Source organism: Kickxella alabastrina (assembly GCF_025024165.1).
Source record: "Kickxella alabastrina strain RSA 675 chromosome Unknown BX661scaffold_37, whole genome shotgun sequence".
Classification (NCBI taxonomy): domain Eukaryota; kingdom Fungi; phylum Kickxellomycota; class Kickxellomycetes; order Kickxellales; family Kickxellaceae; genus Kickxella; species Kickxella alabastrina.
This window is the reverse complement of record NW_026251508.1, coordinates 51,269-67,727: the sequence shown is the minus strand read 5'-3', so window position 1 is coordinate 67,727 and position 16,459 is coordinate 51,269. Positions and strand designations below refer to the sequence as shown.

The window sequence follows — 16,459 nt, the reverse complement described above, 5'->3', positions numbered from 1 at the left end:
ATATTCTCGTATTGTATTCGACTTGCACGCAGTGGCTGGCAATATTTGCATGCTTAATTACTTAATTTTAATTGAAAATAGCTAGCACGTTTTTTAGTCGAATACAACAATGATCAAATATATTGTTGGTCACGCCCATGCAATGCTAGGCAACAAGCAATGTTTGTGTGGTGTCCAACACACATTTCAAGCCACTATCTTCCCTTTTCAAGAATCAAGATTGCCCTCATGGCCACTATACACATTTCTGTTATTGCTGGCTGACATCAAGGAACACCATGATGTTTACAGCGCTGCCCACACAGCGCTGCCCCCCTTTTTCAGTTAAGTAAGTAATTTTTAAGACTTGAATATATCGATTTAGACCCACATTTTTATAGAGCACAACAGTTTGCACCTGGATGACATGTGGACGATGTAGATAAAAACAAGTAAATACACTGCAACGAAGCAATGCAGATGCGCAGCTGCCATGTCCTAGGGACCACATGGGAGCATATGCACCAGTATGTATGCAACATGTGTGGTAGAAAAAGGCAACACATTAATTTCTACACTGATGTATTTTCCAGAAATAAGCTGCTGCAATACTCAATGGTCATAATGAATTGAAAGATCTTCAAGGTGGTTTTGCAATTAACAGTATAGACCACTCAAAAGGTGTCTTTAGATCCATTTAAAGGCAATTTATGCAATGTCTGAGAATTTGAGTGCTGGAAATCTGCGGAGATCCTCATATCCAATTGCACTATTATGATTCATAATTCATAATTGGAAATACCCGATATAATCATTATATGACAAAGTGACGTAGTGCGGCAATAGATGGTGGCTTCAAATCTGCTGTGCAAAGCATACCCTTCCTCGTTTTTTTTTGTTATTTACAGATACACCCGCCCAATGCGTAAATTTTTAAAAGCATTGTCTTTATTTGTATACTTGCATTTATATTTATATTTTTGCAAATAAAGAATATAAAGACACGCGCGCAAAACACCGCACATGCATATACATGCAAAGAATTGCACATAGTGCAACATGTCTTTGTTTTTGAGTAGTTGTTTATTGGATGCGTTCATCCGGCAAAAGAATTGAATTGAATTGTTTGTTTGTTTTCTTTTTTGAAAATGCAATAAAAATAATAAAGAAATAGTGTGCTCTAAAAAATATGGTCGGTGGGAAAAAATAATTGTTTTACAAAGTAAATCATTTTATATTTGGCAACAAGCGTTTCCAGATACTAAAAAAATTGTTTTCAGTGCTATTTCATTTTTTGTAAAATGTGATATTGCAGTATCTTATAAACATCTGACATGTGCCAAATAAAACCAAATACAATAGTTATTCTATTGGATTAGAATGAATTGGATTGAAAAATGTCAGGCAGCAGAAAAGAAACATCTATTTGGGGCGTACCAGTAATCCCAATGCAGATGTAAAGCAGGGGGTGGGAACAAAAAACCGGTAGTTGAAGCGCCGCCTTTTTCATTTATCCAATTATTTTTGTTTTTTTGCTTGGGAAAAATATCTATAATGAAAAACAAAACACTAAACATTTTGATTTGCTACGCACAACAACTTGCTTAGCACTGCCGATTATGTAGAATATAATAGTATTCATACGTGTGTGCTTATCTGGAAACTACGAAAGATGAAAGGTAGGCATCAAGTTATTCTTTGCATCCATATTGGCTGTTTTTTATCTTGCAGGAATGTGGGTGGGGGTGTCACACCAACATAATTTGACAATTATTTTATAAATTTTGTCCCACACATTTACAGTATCAGCCGGTGCTATTAAATGGCCGGAAAACCCCCCCCCCCAAATAAATAACCAATAAATATAGGTCTACTTGATTGACTTGGATTACTAAATAACCAAATTGTATGTTTAAGAAAAGCTGTCAAATTAATGGCAACTACGCCAAAAAATATAATCTGTTAGAGCAGACATTAGCGGTTTTGGTTTTTAAAAATATCCAATAATTATATTGACATTCCACGTGTAACTGATTGTATAAATACGCTCTCTTTAGAATGCCACCATATATGCACATGTATTAGATGAATGTATGCCAAACACGTGGGTGGGTGCAAGCTATATTTCAAAATTCAAGTAGCATATCAAGTGCTAATTCAATGTGTACAATTTAGAATACCTAATACATAGCATATCCTTCAGAGATCCGGCCAAACAAATAAAAGTCTTTGCCGATTTTATTACACAAATAAATGATATCCGTGAATATTGGTGAGAAAAAAGGGGGCATGGCGCTTTACTGTACGTTTAAGGCGGATTTCATTATTTTTGCTACGCTTCATGCGCTTTGTCCGCGGAATGTTTTTGCTGCAAAAGGTGGGCATTGCTTGTGCATGTCTACAATCCCCCTCCCCTCAATTTACCTTCCCGTTTATGGCACGGCGTTGGCACCAAAATTATTTTATTCTCCCCCATTATTTTATTTTGTGCTGTGGCATAAAAAAAAGTCCGAGACATGAGCTTGCTGAATTTTTTATTTGTATTGCCTAATGTTATTCCTGATGTTCAATGCAGTGCCTGCATTTGAGGAGCCACGCAGGAAAGTGGAACGCGGATGCGCTCGTGTCAATCTTTATGCCATGTCGCTCCTCCCTAACCACCCCATCGATTAGCAGCGATAAGGCAATGACCTTTCTTCCACCGTGTAAAAAAACGCCAATTATTATAAGAAATAAAAAATAGCAGCTCCAAAGTGCGTTTGGGAATTACGAGCAGAGATGCAAGTGCAAATATAGTACCTATGCGCAAGTAAGTGGAAGCAGGTTTCAATTGCTTTTGCCGCGTGTCACAAAAGGGAAAATGCACAAGGCAAATAGTGGGGTGGAAATGGCATTGTTAATGAATGCATGCGTGTGCGTTCCTCCACTTAATTTTTGCTTGTCTTTTTCTCTTTGTCTTTAGGGCAACCGGGATGTAAAATAAACAAGGTGCATGCGTGGACATCGATCCAACCCGCACCAATCCGCAAGCATAAACCGCTTTTGCGGAGACAAAAACCCCCTCTCATGTTGAGCAAGTATCGGCCATTTGCTGATTGCGTGCTTTCTTGTTAGAATGTTTTTGGTGTTTGCGGAAAAGGTCGGGTGAAAAAAGACCCAATGGAGTATTTGATTTCATTTGCGCGAGAATCGAGGCGACAAATTAATGTGAAAATACATTTACAGCTCAAAAATGGTGCTCATTTTGAAGTACCGTTGTGTCATCGTCCATAAATTCTGCTAAAGCTTTATTTTCAGCAAAATTAAATAAACAGATGCCATCCACTAAAAGCTTACAAAAAAGATACTGTTGGCCACACAATTAGGATATGAAAAAACGTGAGAAAAATGAAATATTTAACGCAAATATTTTGGTAATTGCGTGCTTTCTCGTGATATTTGTGCCTCTGTGTGTAGATTCATATACACAATCAAACAACCAAGCCAGAAATATTGTGTGGGAAGAGTGGGCCTTTGACACAATTGGATACTTGAGCACTGTGCAGTTCAAGCTCTTAATTTCCCCTCCTAGTGTTTTTTTCTGATTTTGATGTGAATCCGATAACGGACAGATGGCATGCAGATAACGAGCGGCATTGTAAAAGCCAATTAAATCCTTATTTCGGTTTTTTCGATTGTGCTGCCAAGCAATTTTTTTTTGTGTTTTCTTCCCGTGGTTTGTAATTTCTGGGGAAAAGGGAGGCTGGTTGCCTGGCTGATTGCATTTTTTTGCTTTTTCGTTTTTTTGCATTGCGCCACTACGACTGTATACCATGTGTCATTGGCTGAAACTGTATTTCTCTGTACCATAGCGCACTATTTATCTTGTGAGGTGGCTGGTAGTAAAGAGGATATCCAATAGCAAGGGCGAGGAATTGCGAAAACAGTTCACGTTTAGCATTGTTTGGCACGCAGTAAAAAAAACTGAAGTCTTATATTGTGCAATTCTATTGTTATTTTTGGGCTGGTTAGCAATTGATGTGGAAAAGATAACGCCATATGTGGGAGCTTTGTTGGCTAAAATAAAATATTGTGTTTGAACAATGCAATATTTATTAATTACGCACCATTTTTTACTTGTGCTTGCAGCTTTTTTTGTCCATAGGGTCCTTGCAACATTGGGGAATAGTGTGGAAAAATAACAGTAGAATAATTATTAGCGAGAGTGCGTTTTTTGTTTGTTTCTGAGAGCACTAAAATTACTTTGGATGTGTCACAATCTCTTCAAGTTTTTCTTCCAAGTACAAGCGATATGGCAGGGTGGCAGGATGGATTAATACAGCCAATGGGGATTTACCAAACATAATACATATTCTCCGAATACAAGCACCGAGCTTTGTGCACAGGAATGCATGTATCACGCAAAATCAATGTGAAACTTGGGCAGCCGCTCACAAAATATCTCACAATTGCCCTCCCCTCACTTTCTCCCAATGATTGTCACTGATCGTAGGGGTTTTTAGCGCCCACAAAATAAATTAATTAGAATCACGACCAGTTACTACCCTTAATTATGAGCATCGCATTTGTCTAACTTGGTGATTTGTAAACACAATCTCAAATTATTTTACGGCCAATATTTCCATATCCGCCATATGGCCGGTTTATTGTGTTGTACCTGCTGCCCTTATAATTTTATATAAAATTGCGTGCTTTTGCAATTTGTTTTTGCATTCATAAAAACGCTCGCACTTTTGTATTGTGTTGAGTGACGGCTATACATGTAGGTATGAGGGAGAATGGAAAACAAAACGGAGGAGGGGCAAACAATATGTACAAATGATGTCATCTTGTAGTGAGAGTGTGCTAGTTGCTAAGCATTGGCTAAGAAATAGCGACAAATAAAAAACAAATTATACCCATGGCGCCTCATAATATTTTCTTTTGGCAACCAGATGCCAACTGATTTGTCGAATGATATAGTGTGAAGTGCCCAAGTTATGCTGCAATATTCCATTTCGGCCGATTTTCTAAGAGTAACAGCGCGGCACTAACGCTGGCATACAACGGTTACGCAAAAAATGCCAATAAATATTGCGTTCTCAGAAGATTAATCATATTTTATTCTTGGTCACAGTGGACGGTAATTATGAACTGTCTTTTTCTATTTCAACCCCCGAAGAACCAGGCACTTCCCCTTCCACCGTGTTGAATCGGGCCAAACAAAAAATAAATGCAGTGAATTGTGATCTTCAGTGTGATGTTAATGCTGAGCTTTTGATGCGCAAAAAAAATATTTGTCGAATGTACACTCTTGTCTCGCAGGCCTTTGTGCCTCTTCTGTAAGCTTTGCATATGTATTTTTGTGCCTCTTACCTTTTTCCGGTGTTGCTGCTGCGTCTGATGCTGTTGCGCAGTATGCTGCGCGGTTGTCGCGGTTGTCGCTGTTGGACAAAGCATAATCAAGCGAATAAAGTAAATCGATCAAGTGTTGCCGTTGAAGATTCCCGCTTTGGCAGATGTATCAACTCCCATCACCATCGGCCGTCCGTATTACCAGGAGAGGTGAAGCAAGAGAAAGGTCATTTTATTTCCAAGAAAAATGATTGGCACTACTCATTTTTGTCCTGCACTCCTCTCCAAAATGGTATGCAAGAGAACAATTGTCGACAAACAACCCGCAGCAATTCAATTGGTTGAATCTACCCTGCCCTTACTTCCCTTTGTCCTTTGTTTTCCAGCTTGCTGCCCACGGTCACGTAAATAAACGAAATAAGCACGCTATGGCAAATTTACAATGCGGCACGCTGGACAAGTAGGCGTTTTGATGAGAAAATCGGGGGTGGGTGAATGGGGGTGGCTGGCATACCCACTGTGCGTGGGGGTACTTTGGACCACCCCCCTTCTGCTCCCCCCTCTTTTTTGCCCCCTTCTTTTGCTTCCCATCACATCCCATGTTTTATTTTGTCTTTTTTTTTGCCGTGGCCTGTATTTTATCTGCTTCCTAACAATTGCACGTAATGTTCGTTCCACCAAACAGGAGTGGTGGAAAGTATGGAGAAAATAGGCGGTGGCGAATGAAAAAAAGGCGCGTGAGTAAAAAAAATAGAGTGATTCTTTTTAGAGCATTACGATGAGGCGGGGACAGAAAGCATGCCTGTATTCTATCGAGGGTTCACACTGCATTTTGATGGTCATTTTACAGGTGCCCCCGCCCATCCAAAGTATAAATTGAAAGCATCGCGCGGCCCCCACCTACTACATTTTATTTTTTCTTTTAAATCTCAGCACATATAAGCAACTACAAACTTATAAGCACTATTTTGTTCATTTTAATTTATTCAACATTTTCTTTTTTTACAAAGCGATTTTTTCAAATTTTTTTGTACTATTTTTTGTACTATTTTTTTTACTCTATACCTAGTAATTTTTTATTTTACCATTTTTATTGGAATCTTTGTTTATTTCGCTGTGCTTTTTTTTGTAAAATTTGATATTACCTTTACTGTTGGTTTCTTTATTTATCTGCACTTTCTCGAACATACACAAACAATAAATATTTTGCCTATTTTGTTTATTTTGATCTTGGGTCTTTTTTTGACACACACACTCGCATTTACATTTTCTTGTCTCTCTCTTCGTGCCACGTTCGATACCCATCACTTTATAAACTAATTTAAACCATGTACATCCCTGCATCCACAGCGACATTCCTACAGTCTGTGCGCGGCTCGCCGATGAGCTGCTCGTCATCGGCAGCTGCAGCTGAGCAAGACCAGGCCATGTTCAACCGGCTTCCGCCATTCTCACTGCGCATGCAAATGCCCAGCAAGCGCAACAGCAGCTACTATGCACACAAGCAGCAGCAACATATGATGGTGGTGAGCAAGAAGACTGTGCCCGCTACTCCCTCAGTCGTGCGCAAGGGTACTGGCGAGATCGTCCGCCCATGCCTGCGCAAGCGCAGCAACACTACGGCCAGCGTGCCTGATTATAGCGAGCAGCAGCGTCTTTGCAGCGGCGATCGGACAATGTCCATGTCACACATGCGCGCTCCTCGGTTTGTCCACTTTGGCGCTGACCTTGAGTGCGTGCGGTGGTTCCTCAAAGCCCAGAGCCCACAATCTGTGTGCGAAGACGCCATGCCTGATTACGGCTTTTCTGACAGCGAGTGCCCTCGCGCTGCTTCTCTGCCCAAGAAGCAGCAGCAACCGTTGACTGTGCGCCTCACTCCGTTGCGCCGCCCGACACCCTCCTTCTCCACATTTGAAGTCTCTCCCGTCGTGCTTGAGCGCGTCGAGCTGGCCGACAACAAGCGCTGCTCCGCTGCCTTGCGTGGTACCATTAAGGTACACAACATTGCGTTTGAAAAGTCTGTGGTTGTTCGCTACTCGTTTGATCAGTGGCGGTCGGTTCATGAGATTAGCGCCGAGTTTAGCCGCACGCTGGTCGAGAATCAAGGCGGACGCCCAGGCGTTGACCGCTTTGTCTTTGGCATGGCTCTGCCCGAGTCGGTCACTGAGAATCTGCCGACTACCATTGCCATGTGCGTGCGCTATAACGTTGCCGGCAGCGAGCATTGGGACAACAACGGTGGCACCAATTTCATGTTCAAGCTGGCTCCGCCTGCCGTACCAGCTATTGCCGACGAGGACGCTGACATGGATACTGTGCCTACCACTCGCAGCTCTTCTGAGCTGTACGCGCCGCGGCGTCTGACATTTGGCGGACAGCAGCAGCAGCAGCAGCCCATTGCACCTGGATTGCCTTCATTTGCCTCGCCCACAGCTGCTGATACGCGCAGGTACATGGCGCAGTCAGCGGCTGTATTTGGTGCATCATCATATTCTTCATCGCCATCTGCAGGCAGTAGGCTGGGCGCTCAGGCGGATGGATTCTCGTCTCCCGCGGCGTACATGCATCCGGCATTGTGCACCGTGCAGCAGCCAGAATTGCCATTGTACGAGGACATGGCATGGTGTGGTGGTGATTTTGCCACTGCTTCCTTGTCATCTTCTGGTGCATCATATTACGGCGGGTATTCTCCCTCGTTTATGGCTGGCTCTCCTGCATCTATGTCTCGGTCATCATCGCCTTTGGCTGCTCCCTTGCGCACGGTCAGCCCTATTCGCCACGCTGTTTTTGATCCTGAAGGCACTGTGCAGACTGGATCCCCATTGTCTTGGTCTCGCACCACAACTGCGTCGGCGCTTCACTGCTGAGCTGATGTGGCAAATTCATTATCATTTACTGCAAAAACTGTACTTTACCAATCTGCATTCACACATAACACACCATACGAACACAAACATTTTGTTTAAAAAAAGCATGCATTTAATCCAATCTCATTTTTCTATCTCTAAACATCATAAAATTTTTATTTTGGCACAAAATTACATTGTTGTTTTGAATACCGTGCACCGCACTTGTTACAGAGGCGTTAGAATTAACGCACAATAATTATATTTCCCATCCAACTTTTTTTTTCTACTGTGCTTGTTTGTACATGCTATTTGATTTTTGTTGTCCGCTTCCCCCCCCATTGTAGTCATGTGTAAACATTATCGCTTTTAAAGAACAATGAATGTTAGAATTGTATGCAAAAAAGCGAATACAAAAACTCGATCTAATTTTTTAATTTTTAGAAATTTTATATCTGCAACATGTAAATTGAGCTTATAATTAGCGTTTTAAATATAAAACCAGCTTGTTAATATGTGCTGTATTTAGTGAAATGTGCGCTTTTTTCACTTTTCAAGCTAGCGGTAATAAATAAAAACACAATGTATTAATATTATAATGTTCTGGAGACCTTAGTATTGGTTTTATTTTGCGCAACTAATGTTTTAAAATACATTTGATCTATATTGGAATTTAACATCATCACTTGCAAAATGTATATTGCATTCCCATATTTTATGTTTAAAAGCAACATGTGCAAAAGTGACAAAATTATTGTTGATTGAGCACTTTGTTTTTGGTGGTATACTGCCTATAATTGTTTTTAACTCATTACTATTTTTTAGTTATTGTATCCAAACATGGCACGCAGCAAGAAAATGACTAAGCAAACAGAATTTAAATGCTCATCCTGTCCAATGACTTTTGACACTCTGTATCAAAAAAAGAAGCACTCTAGGCACCACACTCCAGTCACAATTAGTTTGGCCAGCGGCAGAGCGCACACACTGCAATGGAAGAGTGTCGATAAGCTTGGGTGTCCATGTGGCAAGGCCTACTCTTACAACCATATGAAAGACAGACATGCTCCAGTGTGTAGCGTACTTAACGCGGTTAATAACAGCAAAGTTCATAAAGACTCGGCTATTGATACCAACGCAGGTGTAAGTATCTATCTGATTGCTCAAATTTATATTTGTGTGTATGGATATTATTTGCTAACAATATTTTAAATTTTGTATATTGTATAGCCGCCTCCTTCAGAGTCTGCGTTGACTGCGCTGAATTTAAAAGTTGACCGTTGTAGCGGCTTGATTATCTGCCAGACTTGCCACTACATGGTATCTCCCATTGGCGTTTATAATCATGTTTACAAATGTCAGAAAGCCCACGGTCACATACACAAGATCAAGTTTAATCAAGACAACATTAAAGACGCGTGCCGATATATGATGTCAAAGGACTCGGGCGCCATATCAGACAGTGAAGTTCAGCGCTGGTTTGAGGATCGCTTGAAACGTGTTGATGTGCCGATTCCGGGCATCAGGGTCATTGAAAAGGCGTATTGGTGCGAACACTGTGGCTATTCTGCCTGTAAAACTGATGCTATGCGCAAACATTACCTTTTGCATAATTCGTCGTGGTATTCGGCAAATATGGTTACTGGGCCTGTTCAGAAGCTTTCTATTGGTAGTATTACATACCAAGATTACATTCGAGTTTGCATTCCAGATGCGGCCACGTAAATTTCTGGTTAATCAAATCCGGTCACTCCAGAAACGCAGCGTTTCTTTTAGTAGCAAACATTTATATTTTATTGTTAGAAGAGCGCACCTTTGTTTTATAATAATTATTTTCTTTATTTAATTACATTTAAATCTTTATTTGAATGTCAGCTGGTCATTATGTGACAAAATAACTGCACTTGCTATAGGAATGTGCTCGACATGATTATAACTTATTATAATTATCATTTTTACAATATCTGCTCACTACAATAACGCCCAAAAACGGATTGCAGAAATACTGACTAATAATGTAAAGATTCAGACATGGAACAATGCAATTACTTTCCATATGTTCAATTGCCTTACAGCAGCAATCACAATGGCGTAAGCTATTTTTTGACTACACTTTGATTAAATGCTTTTTTGAATTTATTTTTTATTTTTTATTTCTTATTCCTTTATCATTTTTCAGCTATGCCTCCCAGCAGAACTAAACACAGGTCAAAGATGTTCAAGTGTACTAAATGCCCGATATCCTTTATGACAAATGTTTTACGAAATAGACACTCAAGACATTACTATCCGGTGACAGTCACTACGGCCAACGGCAGCAAGTACGCATTCCAATGGATGGGCGACAAGCTCGAATGTTTTTGTGGAAAACTACATCAACACGACTATATGAAAAAGAGCCATGCTTTTGAGCGTAGTGTGCTTTATTCAATGGATACCAACAATTGAACTGGCACTGTCGACAATGCCAGCACAAGTTTAAGTATTGATTAAAATGATTCAATACTAAATTGGGTGTAATTGACTGTTAAATACTAACCCATATTGATTATTATTCTATGTAGTCACCTCTGCCAAAGTCGGCTTTGATTGCGGTAAACTTATAGGTTGAACAAAAAAGCGGTCTGATTGTTTGCTTGACTTGTCCGCTACATGGTATTTCCTGGTGGCATTTACAAGCATCTTTCCAATTGCTGTAAAATAAAAAGAACCAAGCACAAGCCCAATTTTAATCAACAGGATATCAAGGCAATGTGTCGCTATCTTCTGTCAGAGGATTTGGACTCCAAGTCAATGGAATAATTTCAGCAATGGTTTGAGAGTCGTTTGCAGCGAGTGGATTTGCCAGTTCCAGGGATCAAAGTTATTAATGGTGGGTATTAGTGCGAGCATTGCAACTATTCTGTTGTTGTAATGGATAGCATGACTATGCATTGCGATAAGGTACACAGTTCAACTTGGAATCGGGAAAATGCGGTTACTGGGCCTGTTCAGCAATTGACTGTTGGACGTTATAAATTCCATAGCTACATTCAGGTTTGCTTTCCAGATTCAACAGATGCAGATATCTCTAATGCGCTGGCATCTGTAGCTTCAGATACGCCATATTCATCCGATGATCACCCCATCTGTCGAACCAACAGTTTCACCAGTGCCAAAGCCATCAACCCAACCAGCTGTTCAGCCAGCACAACATCCAACTCCAACCGTACGTTCCATTTCCACATCGACAATATTTGTGTCGCTCCATATTGCCGAGGAGATCAGATAGATACTAATTGCTTACAAAAACAGCCCCGAGCGCAAGGGCAACAATCCCAAGAAGCGCGAGCTTCTCAGAAACATGATTCTTTAAATTCATGATTAATAATATTTAATTTGTTGTTTTGTTAATTCTTAATTGTTTTTGTTTTTTATAGCATTGTATAGCCCAAGTTAAAGGTTTATTTTTTGTCAATAATTGTGCTTTAGCATGTTATTCGACATTCGTTGTCCGCGCCATTTTTTAATCATGTGTTAGGAAAAAAATATGTGGAGTACAATGAATGTCAGCAGTGCATGTGAGCAAGAGCATATGGCCACAAAGATAAATGAAGCTATGCATGAGAATTCGTAACTTGATTATATTTTCCATATACTCAATTGGATGGGAAAGAGATAAATAAGAGACAAGCTCGAGCAATTAAGAAAAATAAAAATTTTAATGAGAGGCAAATAGCCTTGTTTTTTATTTTTGCGTTTCTGTGAATTAACACACCCATGACATTTATACATTGCATTGTTTTTTATGTTTAGAATTGTATCTACCAGGCTTATCTTTTGTTTTTTATTTTAAATCTGTTTTTGGTGAAATGAATATCACATGTGCTATGCAACAACTCAATTTTTCCTTTTTCCTATTTTGTGTGTGTGCGTGACACATGTTGTGCTCAATTGTCCATTGCTGTTTTTGTTCTGTTTTGATGCAGATGTAGGTGAGCACGAGTAAGCTGTGTGAGGTGGTCATGTACTTTTTCCAGAAAATAAATAAATGAATTAGTGATATCGTTCATGATACAATAGATCTTGATCTATAAATTTAGCAAGAATCAGGGTTCTAAAAAAAAGTTTGTGATGACATCGCGATATTGCAGATCTTTTTAAAAAAAGAGGGAAGTAGAAAATTCGAAAATGCAAACAAAGTGTATATTTTGAAGAGTCATAAAAATAATCTTGAAACAAAAAAAACAATAAAAAAACACAAACTTTTTTCTTTCTCTATCTTCTCTGTACCCATTAATTTTTTTAAAACAATTAAATATTTTATTCCACTCACCCATAGCAAAAACACATATATTTTTCAACCATGCCTACGGAACAAATGACAAGTGCCAACAAACCACTCAGCACCGAAGGTCGCACGTACCACATAGAGACGCGTTCAGGCGAGGTATCCAACCGCATCCTAACTGTTGGCGACCCCAAACGCGCGCAAAAAATGGCCAGTTACCTAGACAAAATCCTCTTCACACACTCCTCTCACCGCGGGTTCCTCACTATAACCGGTCTCTACAAGGGCCTACCCATCAGCGTAGTTGCCATAGGAATGGGTCTTTCCATGATGGATTTCTTTGTAAGGGAAAGTCGAATGGTTATCGAGGGGCCCTTGAGCATAGTGAGGTTTGGGTCTTGTGGGTCGATTTGTCAGGCCACTTCGGGAGACATAATTGTTGCCAAGAGCGCATTCGCTATTGGGCGCAATTATGCATTTTTCGAAGAAGGAGAAGGTGAGCCGTATTTGCTCTGGAAACCTGTAGAAGCTGATAAGGATTTGACGCGCGTCGTGCAGCGGAAACTGAGTGAGGCTGTGGGCGCAGAGCATGTTTTTGCGGGATCTGTCGGTAATGCCGATAGTTTCTATGGGTCGCAGGGCCGGATCGGAACCGATTTCTATGATTGTAATGAGGGGCTGTTGGACCGCATAAGGGAGAAGTACGAGGACGCTTCGGCGCTAGAAATGGAAAGCCACATGCTGTTCCATTTAGCACAGGCGTCCACCGGAGCCAAAAACATGGACCGGCCATCCATCCGCACTGCTTGCGCTTTGATGGTGTTTGCTGACCGGACGGGCAACAAGTTTATTTCTCCCGAGGATAGCGAGCGCTTAGTGGAGATTGCCGCCAGGGCCGTGTTTGATGCCTTGGTGGAGGATATGCCCACCCAGGAGGGCCTGCATCCAGCGGCCGGCAGTGTCTGGGAAAATGAAATATAACTTGAATTGGTTCTTCCGGCTTTTGAAAAAATAGTATATATATAGGAAGTGGGAATAAACAATGTTTGAGAGCATTAATTGTAGGTGATTTAAAAATATCTAGGTCGTCGGTTGCTTTTTGAGCCCAGGCGGCGGCTGTGCAACAGCAGCCGGTGGTGGTGCGGTGGTCGCAGGCACAATGCCGGACAGTGGGGTCCTTGGCAACTGTGGCGACTGTGGCGACTGCATTTTGACGGGAATCTGCTGTTGTGGCACAGGGGGCTTCTGCTGTGGGCGGACCGCCGACTGGGCAGTGACGGGGGTGACCAGAGTGGCCGGCTGCGCAACGGGGGAAGCTTGCTGCTGCTGCTGGCCATTGGTCAGTGGTCTGGGAGGCCGCACTAGCACCGGGCTGCTTGCCTGGGAATTCTGTGATAAAGTCAATGGACGCACCATGGGCGGTCGCGGACGACCCCCACTCATCGACACCGGCATCGGCATCGGCCGCGGGCGCGGAGACATGCCATTGGCCATGGGAGGAGGACGCATAAGAGGACGAGGTGACGGTCCACCGTTCGGCGGCCGCTGCACACCGTTACTATGCATCACTGGCCGCCGCACCTGCGCGCCGGGCGGTGTTCCCGACGGTCGAGGCAGGGGCGGCCGCATTTGCTGCGCAGCTCCATTGGGCGAGGGGCGCATGCCGCCCAACCCAGGACGCGCAGGAGCAGAGCCAGACGGCGAGCCCATGGGCGGCGGGCGTCTGACTTGCATCGGGGGCCGCTGCTGCTGCTGCAAATTGACTGGCGACTTGCCGTTCATGCTGCCAGCAGGACGCATTGGAGGCCGCCTGATTGGAGGGCGGTTGGGAAGGCCACCCGGTCGCTGCTGCTGTTGCTGCTGCTGAAGCGGATGATGCTGTGGCAGCGCCGGGCGCTGTTGCTGGGGTGACATTCCCGGCCTCACCTGCCCGCCGCGTGGATCCCCAGGCGAAGTGACCCGCGCCATATTCTGCAGCATCCTTGCGCCCTGCTGCCCCTGCCCCTGCCCCTGTTTCTGTGGCTGTGGCTGTGGCTGTGGCTGTGGCTGGGCTGGCCGCTGCAATTGCCGCGGCTGGGCCACACGAGTGCCTGGCGACGCCTGGGCACCCTGTGCGCGCGCAGCCGAAGTAGCCGGCACTGGATTAACCGACACAGTCGCCGTCGCCGACGTTGACGTTGAGGCCGCTGTCGATGCAGCCTCCGCTGACACCGCCGCCTGACGTTGCGCCTGGGCTAGAGCCGCCATATTCAGCGTATGGTTATAAATGGCACTGGCCAAGCGCATAACCACAGAGGCGTCAGGCGCCGCCTTGGGCTTCTTCTGCTTGACTAGGGGCTTGGCCATGGGCTTGACCCTTGGAATGCGAATAACCTTGGCGCGTTTACGCACGCTCCCAGGGGTCAGAGCATCGTCATCATCGGTCAACGCCGCAGCAATCTTGCCGCGCTTGACTCCGCCGCTTCCGCCGCCGCTGTTGTTGTTGCGGTAAAGCATGTAGGGAGCGACAGCCTGCTGCTTTCCCGTGCTCTTGGCTGCTGCTGCCGCGCGCAAGCGCAACAGGAGACTGGTTTTGGCCGCGCCCGTGAACCCAAAGGCTTCCATGGTCTGCGCCAAGCGGGCATTGAAACTGCCGACGTGTCTCTGCTGCGGCGAGTATGGACGAGACTGCGATTTCTGGTCGTCTTCTAGGTCGAGGAGCTCCTCCTGGGAATCCTCGCCGTCGGCCACTGAGCCATCCAGCGATTTCTGCGAGATGGCCGGTGAGGAGCGGGGGATGGTTAGTGGCGCGTTGGATATGCGGCGCTGGCGCAGTGGCAGAGCAGGTGGTGGCGGCGGGGAGGGTGGCGTGGAGCAGCAGATCATGTCGGCGTCGCTGTCGGCGCCCGGCATGACCATGCTCATGTCCAGATCCATCTCGCAGTCCATCGCGTCGCCCATTGGGTCCTGCATCTGATTGAGAGAGGAGATGGCCTCAGCGAGCTTTTCTGCGTCAACACCCGTACACTCTGCTACTGCTGCTAGGTGGTCGGGCATTGGCGTGTGTGTGCCGTCGGTTTCAATTGACACAGTGGCCGTGTCTTCCACCACGGCATCTGAACCCATAGGCTGTGCTAAAGCTTTGCCGCCGTCACGACCGAAGTCCTCTCCCAACGCAGCCCCTTCTTTGGGTTCGCCCTTGACATCCAGTGCAATGGAGTCACTCGCTTCCTCGTCTTCGTCCTCCTGCCCGCACCCGTCTGCTTCTGCCTCTGCCTCTGCTTCTGCCTTTGCATCAGGCTCGGGCCCGGCCTGCATCGGCTCTGCGCGCTCTGCTTCGCCCGGAGTGCTCAGCATGGGGCTGTCGGCACTCAGTAGCTGCAGCAGCGATTGCAAGTGGCGGTCATCCGAGCCAAAGATAGCCTTGGCTGCGCCAGCAAAACTAAATGCCCCCGGCCGCGTGGCCAGCGACTGAATGATGGACGGAGACGGGGTGCCTCGGGCAGTGGCGCCAAAGGTGCTGGATCGAGAGATGCTCTGCGCCGGCCGATGGTTGGCCGCCGCAGTGTTGACCAGGTGCTGGAACTCAATGCCCAGCCCGGCATCGGGGTCGCTCGCGGCCAGCAGGACGCCCGTGGGGTCGGTGAAAAAGGGTGTGATGAGGTGGCGGATGAAAGTCGTCGGCAGCGGCGCTGGGAAGTAAGCCTCGAGGTTGTCGTTGAGGAAGGGACCCAGGCGGTGGTTCAGAGAGCACGTGGCGGCCAGGGCCCGGGCCCTGGGCAGCGGGATCCAGGTGCCATAGAGCTTACTCTGCGGCCTACGCCACTTAAATCTACCAACCTCCAGGCTCAGCACAATGCTGCGCTCCTGCTCTGACGCTACTCCGCCGGCTAATAGAAGAGACGACGCGTTGACATACCCGTTCTCGACCAGCCTCAGCAGGCGGTGCCGGCGCACAATCCATTTGCCAGTGCAAGAGCCCGCGGCCTCTGTTGTCGTGATGACTGTCATGTAAACAGGGACGGTCTCGACAATGGTGAGCACGATGCGT

At 44.7% G+C, this 16,459-nt stretch overlaps 1 protein-coding gene across 1 annotated transcript; it reads left to right on the top strand.

The window, feature by feature from the left end:
- The first annotated feature begins 1,878 nt into the window (after positions 1 to 1,878).
- Positions 1,879 to 2,904, top strand: BX661DRAFT_189219 (uncharacterized protein). Its single transcript, XM_051537540.1, has one exon. It carries the CDS (start codon positions 2,233 to 2,235, stop codon positions 2,497 to 2,499), a length of 267 nt encoding a protein of 88 aa, XP_051388716.1. The 5' UTR covers positions 1,879 to 2,232; the 3' UTR covers positions 2,500 to 2,904.
- The last annotated feature ends 13,555 nt before the right edge of the window (positions 2,905 to 16,459 follow it).

Bases quoted from the DNA above. Each gene is read 5' to 3' on its own strand.
- BX661DRAFT_189219 (XM_051537540.1), top strand. From the start codon at position 2,233: ATGATATCCGTGAATATTGGTGAGAAAAAAGGGGGCATGGCGCTTTAC.